A 16,083-nucleotide genomic window follows, 5' to 3' on the forward strand; every position below is an offset into this window, starting at 1 on the left:
GCAGCTGCCCTGAATATCTGATCCACTGGAATCCAACATGGGGAAGTTGTATCTCACAGGAAAGATGTGTATTTTAATTTATTGTGGTGAGTATTTTTTTCCCTCAATAGTATTTATCTGTGGCAGAAAAAGAGTTGAAGCTGCAGTTTATGATTATCATTAGTGATTAATCTAAATCTGTAGTTTGAATTTTAAAGGTATGCAAATTTACCCAGCGGAATACAGCAAACATGCATGTTATTTTAAATTAAAAAAAAAAAAAAAAAAAAAAAAAAATTTATACCACAACTCTTAATCAAAATAAATATTAATATTTGGATCTGAGGAGAACACTCAGCTGTATCTAAAATGTAACTGCTAGTTCTGAAAAAGCTAAATAACTTAAGGATATTGAGGTACAATATTCTTCAGTATCTCTTTGTGAGGTAACCGCAGCCATTGGGGCAGATGTTGATAAATTACTTTGGGTTGCATGTAGAACACAAGTGATTAATTGATTTATCGATTGGTTGATGGAGAGAAAAAATCTGAATCTGCAATTATTTTATAAATATTCCTTGAATCGTTAATATGTAATGATATTTTGTTTATTTTTACATCATTTTAAAACTGAATATCTTTTGATTTTTGAAGGTTGGTTAGACAAAACCTCAATTTAAAGATGTCATCTTGGGCTCTGATAAATTGTAATCTGTGGAATTGGATCAGTGCCTCAGAAACCACCAATCTCCTGTCTGTATGTTTCTCTTCAGCTCTCGTGTTTATGTGCAGCTCTGCAGAGCAAGACTACTTTTTTCGTGATTGGAGAAACCTTACTTGGGATGAGGCCAGGAACCACTGCCAGGTACAACATGAAGCTCAGTTTTCTGTACAATGAGGCTGGACTGTTTGAAAAAAAAAACTTCCAACCTTTTGTTTTTTTAATTAATAAGGCACTTGTGTTTGAAGCAGCATTTGATTATACAGTTCAGAGCTAGTAATTAACATATTTACTTCGTGTTGCGTTCACATTGCAGAGTTTTGAGTCAATCAGTGGGATTAACGCTTTACATTTCATGTGTCGCACTGTCTGATTTGAAATTGTGTTGTGCCAGTTTATACCAATGAGAATGGAGTTGAAAGGACAAATACCACAGCTGTACCAATTTTGTTAAAATTATAACTATTGAATTATTCATTTTAAATTGTCAAAAGAACAGTAGACCCTCATCAACACTGACAGACAGATTGGCAATTTTGTTCAGTTCTGTCAAAAACTAAATCACCTTAATCTCACAGTATTAAAAGGTCCACACCAGAGCTACTGTAAAACACTGACTGTGGCCTTCCACGTCCTGTCAGGTCTGTTTTAAAGAGCTGGTGACAGTGACCCCTGTAAACATCAAAGCCATCTCCCAGAATCTCACCTCTGACTGCTGGGTCGGCCTCCGCAAGAACTTCTCCACCACCAACCACTCCAGTATGCCCTGGTCCCACTGGGCCGACGGGGAACCCCTCATCTTCCAGAACTGGTACCCCGGTTGGCCCATGTTCAAATCCACCTGCTCCTGTAACTATCGAGCAGCGACAGAGACAGCGACAGAGACAGAGACAGAGACAGAGACAGCGTCAACGACAGACAGCGACAGAGACAGCGTCCAGCGACAGCGACAGAGACAGCGCCAGCGACAGCGACAGCGACAGAGACAGCGTCAGCGACAGCGACAGCGACAGAGACAGCGTCAGCGTCACAGCGACAGAGACAGAGACAGCGTCAGCGTCAGAGACAGCGACATCCACAAACTTTACAGGACTCTGGGAATCCAACACCCAAATAAAGACACCCACCACAGCTGCGCCCACGATGCCCGTAGAATCAGATTGTGTTTGTTCAAGTATGCTGCCGCCGGAGGTCTCTGAGACTACGGTGAACTTCACTGAGGACTCCTGTGTGGCCATGCTCAGCTTTGGGGCCTGGGTTGAAAAGAACTGCTTTGAGCGTCTGTCTTTCATATGTTATGAAGGTAGGACTTATTAAAATCCCCCTTTGTTGTTCCCTCTTGTCTCAGCACTGACCCCGAAATGCAGCTTTTCTCATTGAAGTTGTTTTTTCGGACTTTAACATAAAAAAAGAATACAACCATACACAGAAAGTGGCTCAGTAAACGTACCATATACATCGTTGTCACATGAGGACCATGACGGCCTGACAATTCATAAATCATAAAAAGCATTAGAGCAAAAGTGTTGCTTTTTTAAAATGCGGGTCAACATTGGGAATTTTTATTTGAGGTCTTGTGTAGTGTTACGACTTTAGTAACCCGCTAATTTAAACACAACACATGCAGGGATTTATACTTTAATTGTACTTATTCAGAATATACTTTGTGGATATCGTTGCTTCTTTGCTGATTAACAATCTTCCCCTTATTTTCCAACGAAGATCGTTTTATTGGCCAAGCCAATGTGACCAAAATCACTAATGAGAGTGTTGTTCTCACATGGCAACCCGGGCCCGGCACCATCAGCCGTTACCGCGTCAAAGTCAAAGAGCTCAAAACGATCGAGACCAACAGTTTGACCTACGACCTTGTCAGCCTGATGGCAGGCACCTGCTACTCCGTCCAGGTGTTCCCTGTTAAATGTGAGAGAGACCTCAACCCGCAGGAGGTCGTCTTCTACACCAGTGAGTTTGTCTCCTTTTGTAAAATATGACTGCATCAAAATTATACTTTAACTTGTTTTTTCCACTTATCACTTGGTAAACAAGGTCCTTCTGTGATTCCCTCTCTCTTTTTTTTCAGCACCAAACAAAGTAGAAAACCTTAAGGTCATCAACGTGACAGAAACCTCAGTCTCCCTGAGCTGGAACAAACCAGCTGGAAACGTGTCTTTCTATCTTATTAAGGTCGAGGGTGATAAGCCTATTCGAAGTGACACAGAGGGCAAAGAAGTCGGCAGTTTGATACCCGGACAGCGTTACACATTCACTGTCCTCTCAGGAGTCGCAGATAATAAGACACATAGTGAAGAGTCCAACATCACACAACACACCAGTGAGTTTATACCACATGAAACTTCTCACGGATAAATGGATTTTAATGCCTGACAGAAAGCTGCGTTTTACACTTAATGCACTTTTAAAATTGTATGTAATTTAGAAGAGAGATTGTAACAGGAAGTACAAGGTATAAATGAGACCAGTGAAAGCACATCTGAAACTTGTTTAAGGTCATATGTGGAAAAAGTTTACAGCTGCTTATTTGTTTCTCACACAACATCAAATTCAAATGAGCGTAGGCAAATTAGAGCCACGTCTGAACCGAACAGTGACACCTGTGAGATTGTTCCTGATATGTTTGTCTATTCATCTGTGTTTCAGAGCCCGGCAGAGTGTCTAACCTGGGTGTGTATGAGAATACCAAAAACTCGCTGCTGCTTAGCTGGATGAAACCTGAAGGACACTACACAGGTTTCAGGGTGAAGGCCATGACGGACAGTAATGAGTATGTATTTGTAGATGGATAGTCCAGAATGTAATTGCTTCATATACTTTTAAATTCAGGTATATTTATTTCTGTTTTTAGCCATGCTAGCTGCCATGTCGGTCGGTCCACCTCTGAAATATTTCAACAATATTTCATCATTCATGGTTGCCAGCTGATAAATCCTAATGACTTAGAGCATTATTAAAAAATGAATACAGCCAGACAAAATCTAATTTTATTTTTTTCAAGTTATGTTATGTTAATCATCAAATGTTTTAATCTCTTTTATTTTATCTTATTTGGTTTCATAATAAAATGTGCTGTATATAAAGCTGCCTTTGCTTGCTTTGCCCTGAAACATAACCACTTTATTTAGAAGTAAAACTTAAAGTGAGCACTTCCAAATGTTGGTAGCAATAATGGCGTTAAAACAGTCTCACAAGTATTCACAAGCAGTTGCGTGTCACACTAAATTCAACAGCAGGAAAGACCAAGCGCTCAACAATAGTTGGTGTTAATGCAACATTTATGGATGCCGCTGTTGTCTGATAGCAGAGACGGTTCAGAAAGGTACATTACATTACAGTCATTTAGCAGACGCTTTTATCCAAAGCGACTTACAGTCAGTAGTATATTACATATCATTCACCCATTCACACACTGATGACAGGCTACCATCAAGGTGCCACCATCAGACCACACCAAGCCTCCGGGAGCCACTTGGGGTTAAGTGTCTTGCCCAAGGACATATCAACTACATTGCTCTCCACTACGCCATAGCCGCCATAGGTATTCAGTATTCTTTGTCCATAGATACAGAAACATATAACAGTAAATGCTGCAACTGCAATTTGATGTGCATGTGCACATCCACCATATTGGAGCAGTCAAGATCTGCTAGTAAAGTAAAATAAGTTATTTCTGCATTGTGTTTTACGAGTTTTTGGAGTTTAGTTGTTATGCAAGTGTTGATGGATAGTTTTCTCTTTCTTTTTAATTTCCAAATCTGTCTGATCTGAGTTTTGTTCAATCTGTACGATCATCCGACTGCTCAGGTTTTATTTCTGACCTTTGAATGGTCGGAATTTAAGCGGTTTTGCTGCATAGAAATAGGAGTGATGACCCAAACTACAAAGATAAGACCCAAGTTGTAATAAACAACCCAAGTTGTAATAAACTGGTATTATCTGTTATTTTTCTTCTGCCTGCCACAGTTTGAACCAAGTTAATGCTTCTCTTCCTAACAGCGAGTTGTTTCATCAAAACGTGACCAAAACAGAGGTGACAGTAACAGGACTGCCAATGAGCACCAAGATAACCCTCAGTGTGACAGCACTGACAGCCAGTGACACTCTGGAAGGAGACACTGTCACTGTCGTCAACTACACCGGTAACTCTGAGCTAATGCTTTAGCCTCTCTTGTTGGTCGATTGCTTTAAAGAAACAAAACAAAAACTCTGTCCTGCTGTGTTGAATATATCACTAATCAGACTTTGTGACTCTTGCAAAGCTCCTGGACCAATTTCAGACCTGGTCCTGGGCACAGAATCTAGCTCCATCCACGCCAGTTGGAAGTCACCTGGGGGGAATTCTTTATCTTTCACTGTCGAGCTCCAGCTGGATGGCAAACATGAGTGCACAGTATCAAATCTCACTGAACCCATGATGTACTTTTACAATCTGAAGGCTGCAGCCAATTACACAGTGATCGTCAGCACCTTTAGTGGACATCTCGAAGGCCCGCAAGACAGTTCCTCCAGTTTCACCAGTGAGTCACTTTGGCGCTCGTTGTAGTTTCTCCAGTTGTATTTTCTCCATATGTGTGTTTAAAGTAATTATTCTTAATTTGACAATATCAGTGGTTACTGGTAACAGCAAGTGTGATTCAGTAAACAGTGAGGCTGATATCAGTGACAAAAAAATTAAAAACAGTTTGGCTGGATGACATATTGCACAGCTTCCTGTGAATCCCTTGTGCCTGCAGGGAATATCGGACTCCGCCACTAATAAATAATAATACTACTATATAGAGACTTATTAACAGAATGTAAATGCATCAAATGGCTGTTGTTTTAAAAAGGCCAACCATTAAAAAGTTTTACAAATAGTGTAGGATTCATGAAAATATATAACTTTAAAATCTGTTACTACAATCTTTGATCAAAATATATATGAAACAATTATGATGAAAATCTTTTGACTGACAATCACTACCCTCTCTTCTTTTTTCCAGAGCTGGTGCCGCCTTCTAATGCCAGCGTAATTTCCTCTGATAAAAACCAGATCTCCTTCCAGTGGACTCCCCCTGACAACACAGCAAAAGTCCATTACAGGGTCCAACTCAGCGCCAGCTTCTGGGGCTACAACCAGTCCAAGGTTTTGCATGACGAAACCAAACACACGTTTGTCAACTTGAAATCAGGAACTAAGTACGACTTTGAAGTGCGCACATTGTTGAATGAAGATTTAAGTGATGCAGCAGTTGTGTCACATTGTACAGGTGAGACTCTCTTTTGCCCATTAGCAGCTAACTGTGTTACTTTGTTGCTACGTTTTTTCCAAGCATACCATAAGTTTTATATACTTACTCTCACACAACAGTGGGATTTCTGTATGCTGAGAATATAAGACTTAAAATGGTCTTGGAAAAAAACCCTTTGGTGCGTTTAAGGAAACTTTGAGGTTTTCAGAGCAACCTGTTCAAAAGAATTGCATTCACATGTTATAAGAATTTGGGGTTATTTATTAAAAAGGTTGCAGTAAACTCTCAAATTTAAGGTTTCAGAGCTTCCTTTTCAAAACAGCACCTACTTGTAACTAGAGCAAGACTGATACTCAAATTTATAAGCTAACATTCAGAAGATATTTGTTTTTGGACAGAAACACACAACACAAAAGGTGCAAGAAAAACACCTGGTGACGTGTTTTAATTTTCATGGGCATGATGTATTTTTCCAAATGCATATTTTTACAGGTTGAATGAGAGTGCCTCTTTGTTTTAGCTTCCTCTTCACACATCTAACAGTCTCGCTTTGTTCCCCAGAATCAGAGAAAAGGGAAATCAGTCTGTCTATGATGTGCTCATCAGCTACATCCCTCCTCTGTGATGAAACCACCACAAGGGACGATGTATTTGAGCAGGTATGTCAATCACCACATGGGCAAAAACAAAAAACTGTGTTTGAGAAGTAAACTTAGTAAGCTAAAGGTTGCTTTATTCTACAAATACTCTTCACTTCTCTTCTAAAATAGACTGGAGTATGTGTTATAAGACCTGTCTCAGTTTGTTGTTTTATGAATACAGTTGCTTTGTCCAGTGTTTGTCCATAAACAGCTTGTGTTTGTGTGTTTTGTTGCAGTTAAAAAACCATTTCGGAGAGCTATTGGGGGACAGTATTGTCTGGAAACTCGAGAAGCGGGTAATTGAAAGCAAAGGAGCAATAGAAACATAATTATTTATTTTTATTATTATTAATGTTTAATTGGTATCGGTGAAGGTATTTTAAATGTTTTCAATGTTTTTTTCTTTTTTTGCACTGTACTGTTGCTTAGAAAATCAAATATTAAGCCACAGTGTGTCATATTAAGTAAATATAAATTCAGATTTTATTTAAATCTAGTGACAAGTTTACTGAACTTTTATCCTTTTGATACTTCTTGTTTTTATTTCTTTTATGCTCTTGTTTTTATTCATCTTATTTTTTTCCCTGGATGTTGTTTTGCATAAAAAAAAAAAAAAAAAAAAAAGGTGAAATTGATGATTAAAAAATAAAGACATTTGTGGAAAGTAAAAACAACACTTACTAGGTCACAATTGTAAAACAGTGATTCAAAAACTTTGCCTCAGTAAATTCAAATTATGAGACAAAATCAAGAGATAATAAACCTAAAATGTCACAATTCTAAATTATCATGAGCATTTGTTTTTTATCATGTTTGGCTTCCTTTCTTCTATGAAATAATTATAATTTATCATGTTCCAGGACTCAATAAAGTTTTCCAGCTGACATCAAATCAATCTCATTAAAAGTCTTCATTGAATAGAGTATAGAATACTATTACACTAATAAAAATGTTTGTGTAAGGATTACTCCAATGTCACTGCATTCTGAAAGAAAACAATATTTATGATCAACTATGGTTAAATAAATGACCAAATATAAATAATAGTGCACCTTATCTTCCTTATTTTTAAAGGCTTTATTTATTGAATTTCCACACATGATAGATAATAAGTAATATGTTTAACTTTAACCTTCAGCTGGCTTCAATTCAGATTTTAAATGACTATCAAAATAGATTAGTAATGAAAGAAACTAGATAGAAAGAAACAAACAACAGCAGAAAGTTTGTTTGATAATGAGAAGATAATCAGCTGATAGATTAGGTAAGGTCAGCAGATAAACACAGCGACATGGCTGTTATGTCAGGTCCAGGTTTGGGTTGTATATCTGTACATAAAACACCTCCATGCTCTGTAATGTTGCTGTTAGAAATAGTGTATACACAAATTATAAGCTGTCGATACACCCTGACAGCTTCCTCTGTTAAACGGCAAAAAGTAGCATTTTATAGAACGGCTGTGGCAGGAGGAAGGGGCGGAGTGGTCACTTTTAATTTAGCTAAATGTGTGAAAGTGTGAAAGGGGTAAATATGAGCCAACAAGCATGAGAAACAGTTGAAGTAAGAGGAGAAAGAGCATCAAACTACTGCATGGATTTGGGAAACCAGGAAGAGGACGCTAAGAGGGAAACACCTGCAGGTTAGTTATTAAAAATAATCTCCATCACAATTTATGTAAACAAACTGCAATTTATATGAAGAGTTTGACTAAAGATGACATGACCATTTTCATATTCACTCTAAGCTGTGTTTGTGCGTCACAGTTTGACAATACTTTTCAACTTGTCAGTACTTTGTGTACCACCCCAAATACTTCACCTACAGGCTGAACAATGACAAGCAAAGCTGATGTTTTTTTCTGGTTTCAAAGTCCAAGTTTACCTTTACATCTATAAGAAAGTGTCACAGTTTAATCTTAATGGGTGTCAGAGGTCGGAAGGTGAAATTGTCCATACATGAACTGTCGATAAGCAAGTCATAATTAGTCCTGAAATCATTGGTTAACATTTCATCACTGATTATATCATCTACATGTAGAGGCCATGATCGCGTTATTTGTTTCATGATTGCTGACATTTTTGTTTTTACCACCACAGATGCAGGATGCTGTCAAACTTGTCAGCTGACAATTCGAGTGGTTATTGCTATGGCAACAACAATCCTGGTCATTGGACTTATTTTTTGTTTCGTATTATTTGGTGAGTATGAGTATAAGAAAATACATTATTATATATATATACTTTATATATTGTACAGTTTCCAGGTAATTTTATTCTGATTGTCATTGACGAACAGTCATAGGGTCCAGAATAAGTGGAACACTTGTGAGGGTGTGTGTGTGTGTGTGTGTGTGTGTGTGTGTGTGTGTGTGTGTGTGTGTGTGTGTGTGTGTGTGTGTGTGTGTGTGTGTGTGTGTGTGTGTGTGTGCTTGAGCGCATAAGACATCTATTTCCTGTCAATACCATATCCTTCTTGAAATTACAAACCACCTTGAAGTAAACACAGGGACAAAGTCAAATTTGCATTAAGTAATTAAATTACTCATGATCATTTGTTAAAATGATATCTGTCAGCCACGTGGACGGGAGCACCAGAAGTGGATCAGACCTCCAAAACTTCCAGAAAGGAGATGATGTTGATGGAGCGACTGCAGCGTTGCCAAAAAGAGCGCCATGATGTGAACCTGATGCTCCACACTGTCACTCAAGGTGATGTAGTTTATTTTTCGCTGATTCAAAAATCTCTCATGCCACAAATAGTGATTTAATATTCACCATCATCTTCCTGCTGTTTGCAGACTCCAGGTGCAGTTTGTGTCCAGACGGATGGCGCTGGTGGAGGAGTCACTGCTACTTCTTTTCCGTGGGACTGCAGGAAGATCGTCAGTGGAAAGAGAGCGCTGAGTTCTGCCTGCAACAGAACAGCAGCCTGGCTGTGCTCAAAGACTCTGCAGAGATGGTAGGAGAGGAGAAGGCTGTAACCAGACAGAAAACATCAGGTAGAATTTCTGTCCAAAATGGAAATAAAGTCCTCTAAATGTCACTTCCTCTTCAGGAATTTATTCAAAGTGTGACGGGGAAGTTCCCTCACTTTCCCTTCCTGTGGATCGGACTGACGGACGTTAAGCAGGAGGGTCAGTGGCTCTGGTTGGACGGGACAAACATCCAACACTACATGCAGTAAGTACAGATGGACTGGCAGACAGTAAACAGGACAAACGTTCTTCACATGCATGATTGAATTAAAGGAGAATAGGTGAGAGGAGGGATAAATAGGAGAATATTCTGTAGATCAGCATTTATGGAAAGAGTGGTGATGCACCCAATTTATTGGTGGAGCTTTGAGACATTCCTCACTGCAATCATCTTTACCTCACAGAACATGGTTTGCAGGTTTGCTGCTGCCTCGCTCGGTTTGTTTGTGTTATTTTGTGACTTTAGTGAATACAAATTAACCCTTTAAACCGGCGAAGCCACAAAGTAACAAACAAACTAAATGAACAGTGACAGATATGGACCTCAAACAACCACACCTCAAAACATCCAAGATATTCCTTTAATACAGATACATTTTATTTGGATTCAAATTCTGTCACTACCTGTGTGTTTTGAAGGGTGACGGTGGAGTGGGATGCTGATCACAGGGACTGTGCAGACCTGAGGGGAGGTGGGAGTCTCTTCGCCTCCAACTGTGACGCGTATGGACCCTGGGTGTGTAAGAGAGACTCCTGACACACACATAGACACATTTTAAATGTGCCTTTTAATAAAAGACTTGATACTGTTACAAAATGTGGCACTCCCACTTCTGCTACACTTTGGCTAGTAAAGTTATGTCATTTCTTGAAGGATAAAGTCAGCTTTGCAAGAGTCAAAAGTAAAAGTAATGTTCACACAAATACCTCTATTGAAGAGCTTTACATTTGTAAACATACATGTAGTTGATATTTTGGTGGAATCATTATGACTCAGAAATTCTCAGCGGCGGGGAAAGTGTAATGTACGTCAGACAAAAATTCAGAGATAAGAATCAAAGACAACATATTATGCATATTAAATATTTATTCCGTTCATATATGATAGTGCAATATAAAGTGCATGCTTGTATCTAGATGCAGAATGTGTTCACACATATAAGAATGTTGTAAGAATTTAAGTTCTGTTTAAAAAAAATCATTAAAAAAAATAAATACTTTTATTTACTCAAAGTTTTTGTTTCTCATGTTCTGATCCAAATGATCTTGCATCATTGCAGATTTTTAGATTTGTTTCATAGTGGTACGACCAGATACATCTATTAACAATATCATCAGCACTTTGATATAGTTCAGTCATTGTTCACGAGTCCTCAACTGTTCAAGCAAGTTTTTAACCGACACATAAGAGATTTTAAATTCAGCTTATAAGGCAGAAATTGTCAGACATATTTGAAGCAACACTTAGAGAAGGAAAATTCATGGAAAATTCCAAATATTTTTGTGCTTTTGAAAGTCAGAGCTTATGTTTTTCAGTGAATTTTTAAATCTAATTCATGACACCGCTTCTCAAAAACATCTGAGAGGCTCATCTCTTTTAGTTTCTATTTGCTGGATGGTCATGCATGTGCGACCATCAAGCGGGGCAAAAAGAGGGTACAGCTTCCCTCTGAAGTTCCCAGTGAAGGTGTAGATGTGGGACTTTGTTTCTGCGTTGTAGAAGGAGATCTGGCCCTCTTCGTAATCCAAGTAGATCCCCATACGTCGAGGCATGAGGCTGGCGGGAAGCGTAGTCTCCGGCTTTGTGCAGGCGTAGAAATGGTTTGTGCTGCGCCACAAGACCCAGTAACCCTCCTTTGGGGTCATGGGGACGCGGCCGTGACGCTTGGAGTCGGCAGTGGTCAGTCCCACACGACAGTAGCCGGTCTTGGCTATGTCCACCTCCCAGTAGTGGCGGCCGCTGCTGTAGCCCTCCCAACCCAGCACGCAGGGCCAGCTATCAAAACGCTGCACGCTGGGAGGCAGGATGGACTCTGAGCGGCCCTCCCGGACCATACGCTGGTCCTCCGACAGCAGCAGCCAGGGGTGGCTGGTCATTGGGTCCAGAATCACATCAGCTGTTAGGAAAATGAGAAGGGCACAAATTAGTGTGTGATTGATATGTTTGCTTTTTCTCTGGGACGTAAGATGAAGATAAAATGTAGACTAATCTTACCTGCTGCACTGCAAATCCAACTCCAAACTGAAATTGAGACATAGACATTATATTGAGGTTGCAATGGATAAACATGGGATATGTTCATCGTACATAGTCTAAACCAGTGGGAGATGATTACAAGGGAAGGAAAATCAAAATTCTACTACATAACATTATCTTATCGAAATCTTGCCTAATCAAACTCTTTTTGTTCTGTTAAAGTCCTCTACAAATTATCCTGAGAGGGAACAATACCTCTTAAATGAAAAGCTCACAACTCATAGCAACACAAACTGTGATTAGTGCTGGAATTAAGGAGAAATTGCTTTGTATTAATAGATCACAAGCAAAATAGGATGGGGACCACTTTTGTAAAAACCAATCAGTAAAGTATAATAATAATTGTACTTTTACAATATCATTTTTAGCTTGGGCAAATTTATTTTAATTGGTAAGATAAGCATTCATTTAAAATGATTTCAAAAATTCGTACCTGAGTTGGGGATGTATCTTGGAATTCCTGCTTTCCAGGTCCTTTGCTTTGCCAGTAACCACAACTGTGGAACCATTCTCTAAAAAGGAAATAATAAAATGATTAATAAGAAAAAGCATTTTTATGTAGCCTGTAGTTATGACCCCGCAGTTTTAAATATCATTTAAATGCTGTTTGAACCTTTCAGGGAAAAATGTTTCCTGTTAGCGTTTGGCTACTTTTGGCTGGCTGTGGTGATACCACTGGCTTTATGAAAACAAAGATGCAAAACACAAGGTTCGCTGCACTGTTTCTCTCTTAACACTAAATGAAAGCCCTGAAAGTCATAACCATGCACAAATAGAGCAAAGGACAGTATATTGTTACTGCACAAGTAGCAGAAAGTTATGTGACTTATTCATGCCTTGACCATAGCTGAAATAAAGTAAAACCAGACTCCAACTGTTCCAAATAATCCTTAAAATTGTATCTAGTACTTAACTAACACCAGACCGTCATCTGCGTATGTGATGATGCCAATGATGTCAGTTATCAAAGACATTTATTGTTGCAGTTTATCATGGCAGAGGCAGATCAGGGTTATATAAACTGAATCACTTAGTTTATTAATCGATGCTCTGCACGCATTCCAAGAGCAGGGTTCACTTAAATCACATGTTACATAAAGTTGTTTCATACCCACGTCTGCACTGCGTGGCTTCATTTAATACCTGCTTGTTTTTGTTAATTTTTAAGTTCAAACCAATTCTGTGTTTTAAGTAACAATGGTTTTTAGATGGTTTCAGGCTATCAGATTAAAATATTTATCCTTGAATTCATTTCACTTCCCCTGGTTTCTATGTCATTTTGGGCTTCCTGATTGTTACACAAATGCAAATTAATTTATTTTCTTCTTCTTTTTTTTAAAGATATGTACCACAAAATGTATGACTCAGTGTTTTCTCACCGTGCTGTCTTCTTTGAGCAGAGACCAGGTGATATACTCCAGCAGAGGCAGCAGGTTGACCAGCTGTTTCTTCTTTAGGCCCAGCTGACGCAACACTTTACCCAGCTCTTCGCTCGGAACACCACAACTCTGGAAAATCAAAATGTTTTCCTTAAAAACAAACACGTGACTTGAGAGTAAAGCCAAAGCTTGATTTCTGTTGACAGCAACTAATACTAAAATTTTGGGGGACTTTCGGTTTTAATTTGCAGGACTCCTCACCTCAGTTGCCCTTTGGAGCTCCTTTGCCCAATCCATGATCCTCAGCTGTGCCTTCTCATTGGCATCCTCTTCTTTATTTTCACTCTCTGATGCCAAGGGCGTCTCCTTCAGGAGCTAAGGACACAAATGCAGGAAGTTCAGATGGATATTTTTGCTATTTGTTATATCATATCCTTTCACAACCACAGCTGTTACAAATATTGTACCTACAATCTATAATTGATAGTTATTGTATGGTCTTTTTGAACACCACAATACTCGATCACACATTGACTTGGGCGTGTTCTGACCTTGTCGACATGATGGAGCTCGTCAGCCCACTCCAGGATCAGTTTCCTGCTCTCCTCAAGACTGCGCTCGATGCTCAGGTCTGAACTCTGGGATACTTTAAAACTGGTGCCCTCATCTGGATCGCTACTGCCCTGCTTAAACACAGCACAACACACTGTCAGACAATGTCATACACTTTTGAAAAACACAATGGTCTTTAACTATAACAATAAAATGACATAAAAATGCATGCTCATACTGACAGTAATGTGAGTTTCAGGGCTCAAATTGGGCACTGATTATTTTTTGTTTAGATTAGCTATTATTATGAAAGTCATATGAGCTCCTTGTAAAAAAAATTAAATTTGATATGGTAAATTATTTCTGACAGTATGTATTGCTTCCCACCCTGCATGTCTACATGCTGCAGGTCAACGGATCATGTAACCAGGCTATAAAAGAGTCATAAACGCTAATCCTTTCAGCACACACCCAACCAAATAACTGAGTCATCACACTTGCATGACCAAGCTTATTATGCTCTAAGCGCTGTAACTTTGGGCATTAACAAGAACGCTGCATATTTGTAAGCTTTTATCTCCAGCTGTGAACTTTTAACAGATTAAAAATGATCAACCAAATAGCGCCTGTAACTCCTTTTTCTCATTTCAGTGACAGAATCCAAAGGCGAGGCTCACCTGTTTTTTTTTTCTCTACTTTCTACCTGAGCGGACAAACAAGCATCTCTATTGAAAGGAAATTGAAGGATGAAAAAGCTGGAAACAAACATGAGAACTTGTTTCTTAAGTCTGCATTTGACGTGCAAGAAGTTCACACTAACTTTTCTGTTCTTTGCCCTCTAAATTCACACCGTGATACTGCTGTTAATGATTAATATTGTATATCATTTTAATTTCCCTTTCACCTTAAAATACAATAAGAAAACTACAGCTGGTTCAGAATACTGCGGACATAGTCTTAACTAAAAAAAGAAAATGGATCACTTTTCCCCACAGCTTTAATTGATTTTAAAGATCTTTATTGAGCTTTATATCTTGCTCCTCCCTATATCAGAGATTCTCTTTCATTTTCTGTTCCATCCAGATCACCAAGGTGTCTTCCACTTCTTTTCTTTAAAATGCTCCTTATGTGTCCCATAAAAGTACCGGTAAGATGCCTTCAGTTTTTATGCCTCTAGCTAGATATTAGAATAACAAGCTCTCTCTATATTTTCAAAAGGAAATTAGAGAACTTTTTTAATTTGGAGTTATGTTAAAGCCTCAGTTTTCAAGCTTTTATCATTGTCTTTTTATTTAATTTTGTATTCCTGGTGTTTGGCGTATTTTATTCTACCGACTTTTATTAAAAATAGGTAAACATGATATTGTTGTAATCTTTAGTCTTTCTTTTGTGTGTGTAAAAGCATATATGTATGAAAGGTGCTATATAAATAAATAGACTTGTGTTAATAACATGAATATGAGTCTGCTAAGACTCACGTTTTTCCTTCCTTCTCTCATGTCCTACCTTGCAGACTTGATCCACTTGCTCCTTCCAGTGATGGATGAACTGCACACACTCCTGGAGGCTGCGTAGATCCTTCAGGCCATTCTGACGAGGACGTTGCTGCAGGAAACGCAACAGGTCACATTTATATGTTGATTCCTACTGTAGGCTTTTATTATGATTCCCAAAAACCCAAATGGGAAATTCATACATGTTTAAAAAACGGTAAAACAAAACAGAAGTCACTCAAATAATATAAATAGAGAAATAGCAGTTTCATCAAAATCAAGGGTGTTTTCATGTACCTGTGAGTGTTTGGTGAGGTTGTTTGAGTTGGTGCTTCTGCTGGGGGCCGAGCTGTGAATCTGTACGTCCTCCTCGGGCAGCTTCCAGCGTACGGCCCCGATGGAGCTGCTCTGGGTAGTGCTGCCCTCACCCCGCTTTAGCATGTCCACTCCTGCAGGGGGACAAATTCAGTTCCAGTTAATATTAGTTAACACGGCTGATTTCCAACAGAGACATGAAGAAAAATGAGGGTAAAGGCAAGGTTTACTTTTCCAACAGAGGAAGTAAAACAATGTGACAGTGTACTGATATTCCAATAGCAGTAGTAGAATATATAATATATAATAACATGTTATTATTAGCCTTGCAAAGTGTCTCGACAACCAAGTATTTACAGAAACAATCAAAGTCTTTATAATCTTCCAACATCAGGCAGAGGTTGTAAGGTATCGGACATGAATGGAGAAGTAAAGTGGCATTGGCAGAGATTGAATAAAGATATTTAAGAAAAGGTTTTACTTTTAGCAGACTTCAGGATACTCTTCACCTCCATGCTGGCGT

The 16,083-nt window shown here is 38.7% G+C and overlaps 3 protein-coding genes across 3 annotated transcripts; 2 read left to right on the forward strand and 1 right to left on the reverse strand.

Moving 5' to 3' along the window:
• Positions 1 to 37: 37 nt before the first annotated feature.
• Positions 38 to 7,078, forward strand: LOC129093181 (receptor-type tyrosine-protein phosphatase eta-like). The gene is made up of 12 exons (XM_054601100.1): positions 38 to 48; positions 772 to 844; positions 1,342 to 1,519; positions 1,623 to 2,003; positions 2,423 to 2,665; positions 2,784 to 3,035; positions 3,362 to 3,485; positions 4,715 to 4,857; positions 4,978 to 5,235; positions 5,701 to 5,967; positions 6,511 to 6,608; positions 6,827 to 7,078. Exons 1-12 carry the CDS (start codon positions 38 to 40, stop codon positions 6,917 to 6,919), a joined length of 2,121 nt encoding a protein of 706 aa, XP_054457075.1. The 3' UTR covers positions 6,920 to 7,078.
• Positions 7,079 to 8,135: 1,057 nt separating this feature from the next.
• Positions 8,136 to 10,731, forward strand: LOC129093643 (CD209 antigen-like protein E). The gene is made up of 6 exons (XM_054601719.1): positions 8,136 to 8,229; positions 8,687 to 8,788; positions 9,164 to 9,298; positions 9,388 to 9,548; positions 9,645 to 9,769; positions 10,204 to 10,731. Exons 1-6 carry the CDS (start codon positions 8,181 to 8,183, stop codon positions 10,319 to 10,321), a joined length of 690 nt encoding a protein of 229 aa, XP_054457694.1. The 5' UTR covers positions 8,136 to 8,180; the 3' UTR covers positions 10,322 to 10,731.
• A 328-nt stretch (positions 10,732 to 11,059) lies between these two features.
• si:dkey-219e21.2 (zinc-binding protein A33) lies at positions 11,060 to 16,075 on the reverse strand. Its single transcript, XM_054601101.1, has 9 exons — positions 16,042 to 16,075; positions 15,543 to 15,694; positions 15,259 to 15,357; positions 13,752 to 13,883; positions 13,462 to 13,575; positions 13,201 to 13,329; positions 12,255 to 12,333; positions 11,780 to 11,806; positions 11,060 to 11,681 (listed from the first exon to the last, which is right to left on the reverse strand). The coding sequence occupies exons 1-9, from the start codon at positions 16,073 to 16,075 to the stop codon at positions 11,134 to 11,136; spliced, it is 1,314 nt and encodes a 437-aa protein (XP_054457076.1). The 3' UTR covers positions 11,060 to 11,133.
• Between the last annotated feature and the right edge of the window lie 8 nt (positions 16,076 to 16,083).

This window comes from Anoplopoma fimbria, chromosome 7 (genome assembly GCF_027596085.1).
Source record: "Anoplopoma fimbria isolate UVic2021 breed Golden Eagle Sablefish chromosome 7, Afim_UVic_2022, whole genome shotgun sequence".
NCBI classification, from domain to species: Eukaryota; Metazoa; Chordata; class Actinopteri; order Perciformes; family Anoplopomatidae; genus Anoplopoma; species Anoplopoma fimbria.

What these genes read in the sequence shown, in the direction of transcription:
- LOC129093181 (XM_054601100.1), top strand. An exon ending in CACTGTCGTCAACTACACCG is followed by an intron (nt 4,858 to 4,977) that starts GTAACTCTGAGC and finishes ACTCTTGCAAAG; the next exon opens with CTCCTGGACCAATTTCAGAC. An exon ending in CAGTTCCTCCAGTTTCACCA is followed by an intron (nt 5,236 to 5,700) that starts GTGAGTCACTTT and finishes TCTTTTTTCCAG; the next exon opens with AGCTGGTGCCGCCTTCTAAT.
- LOC129093643 (XM_054601719.1), top strand. Translation starts at nt 8,181, where the DNA reads ATGGATTTGGGAAACCAGGAAGAGGACGCTAAGAGGGAAACACCTGCA. An exon ending in GCTCCACACTGTCACTCAAG is followed by an intron (nt 9,299 to 9,387) that starts GTGATGTAGTTT and finishes TGCTGTTTGCAG; the next exon opens with ACTCCAGGTGCAGTTTGTGT. An exon ending in TCAAAGACTCTGCAGAGATG is followed by an intron (nt 9,549 to 9,644) that starts GTAGGAGAGGAG and finishes CTTCCTCTTCAG; the next exon opens with GAATTTATTCAAAGTGTGAC.
- si:dkey-219e21.2 (XM_054601101.1), bottom strand. Translation starts at nt 16,075, where the DNA reads ATGGAGGTGAAGAGTATCCTGAAGTCTGCTAAAA. An exon ending in AGCTCCATCATGTCGACAAG is followed by an intron (nt 13,576 to 13,751) that starts GTCAGAACACGC and finishes TTGTGTCCTTAG; the next exon opens with CTCCTGAAGGAGACGCCCTT. An exon ending in AAGATACATCCCCAACTCAG is followed by an intron (nt 11,807 to 12,254) that starts GTACGAATTTTT and finishes TCTCAATTTCAG; the next exon opens with TTTGGAGTTGGATTTGCAGT.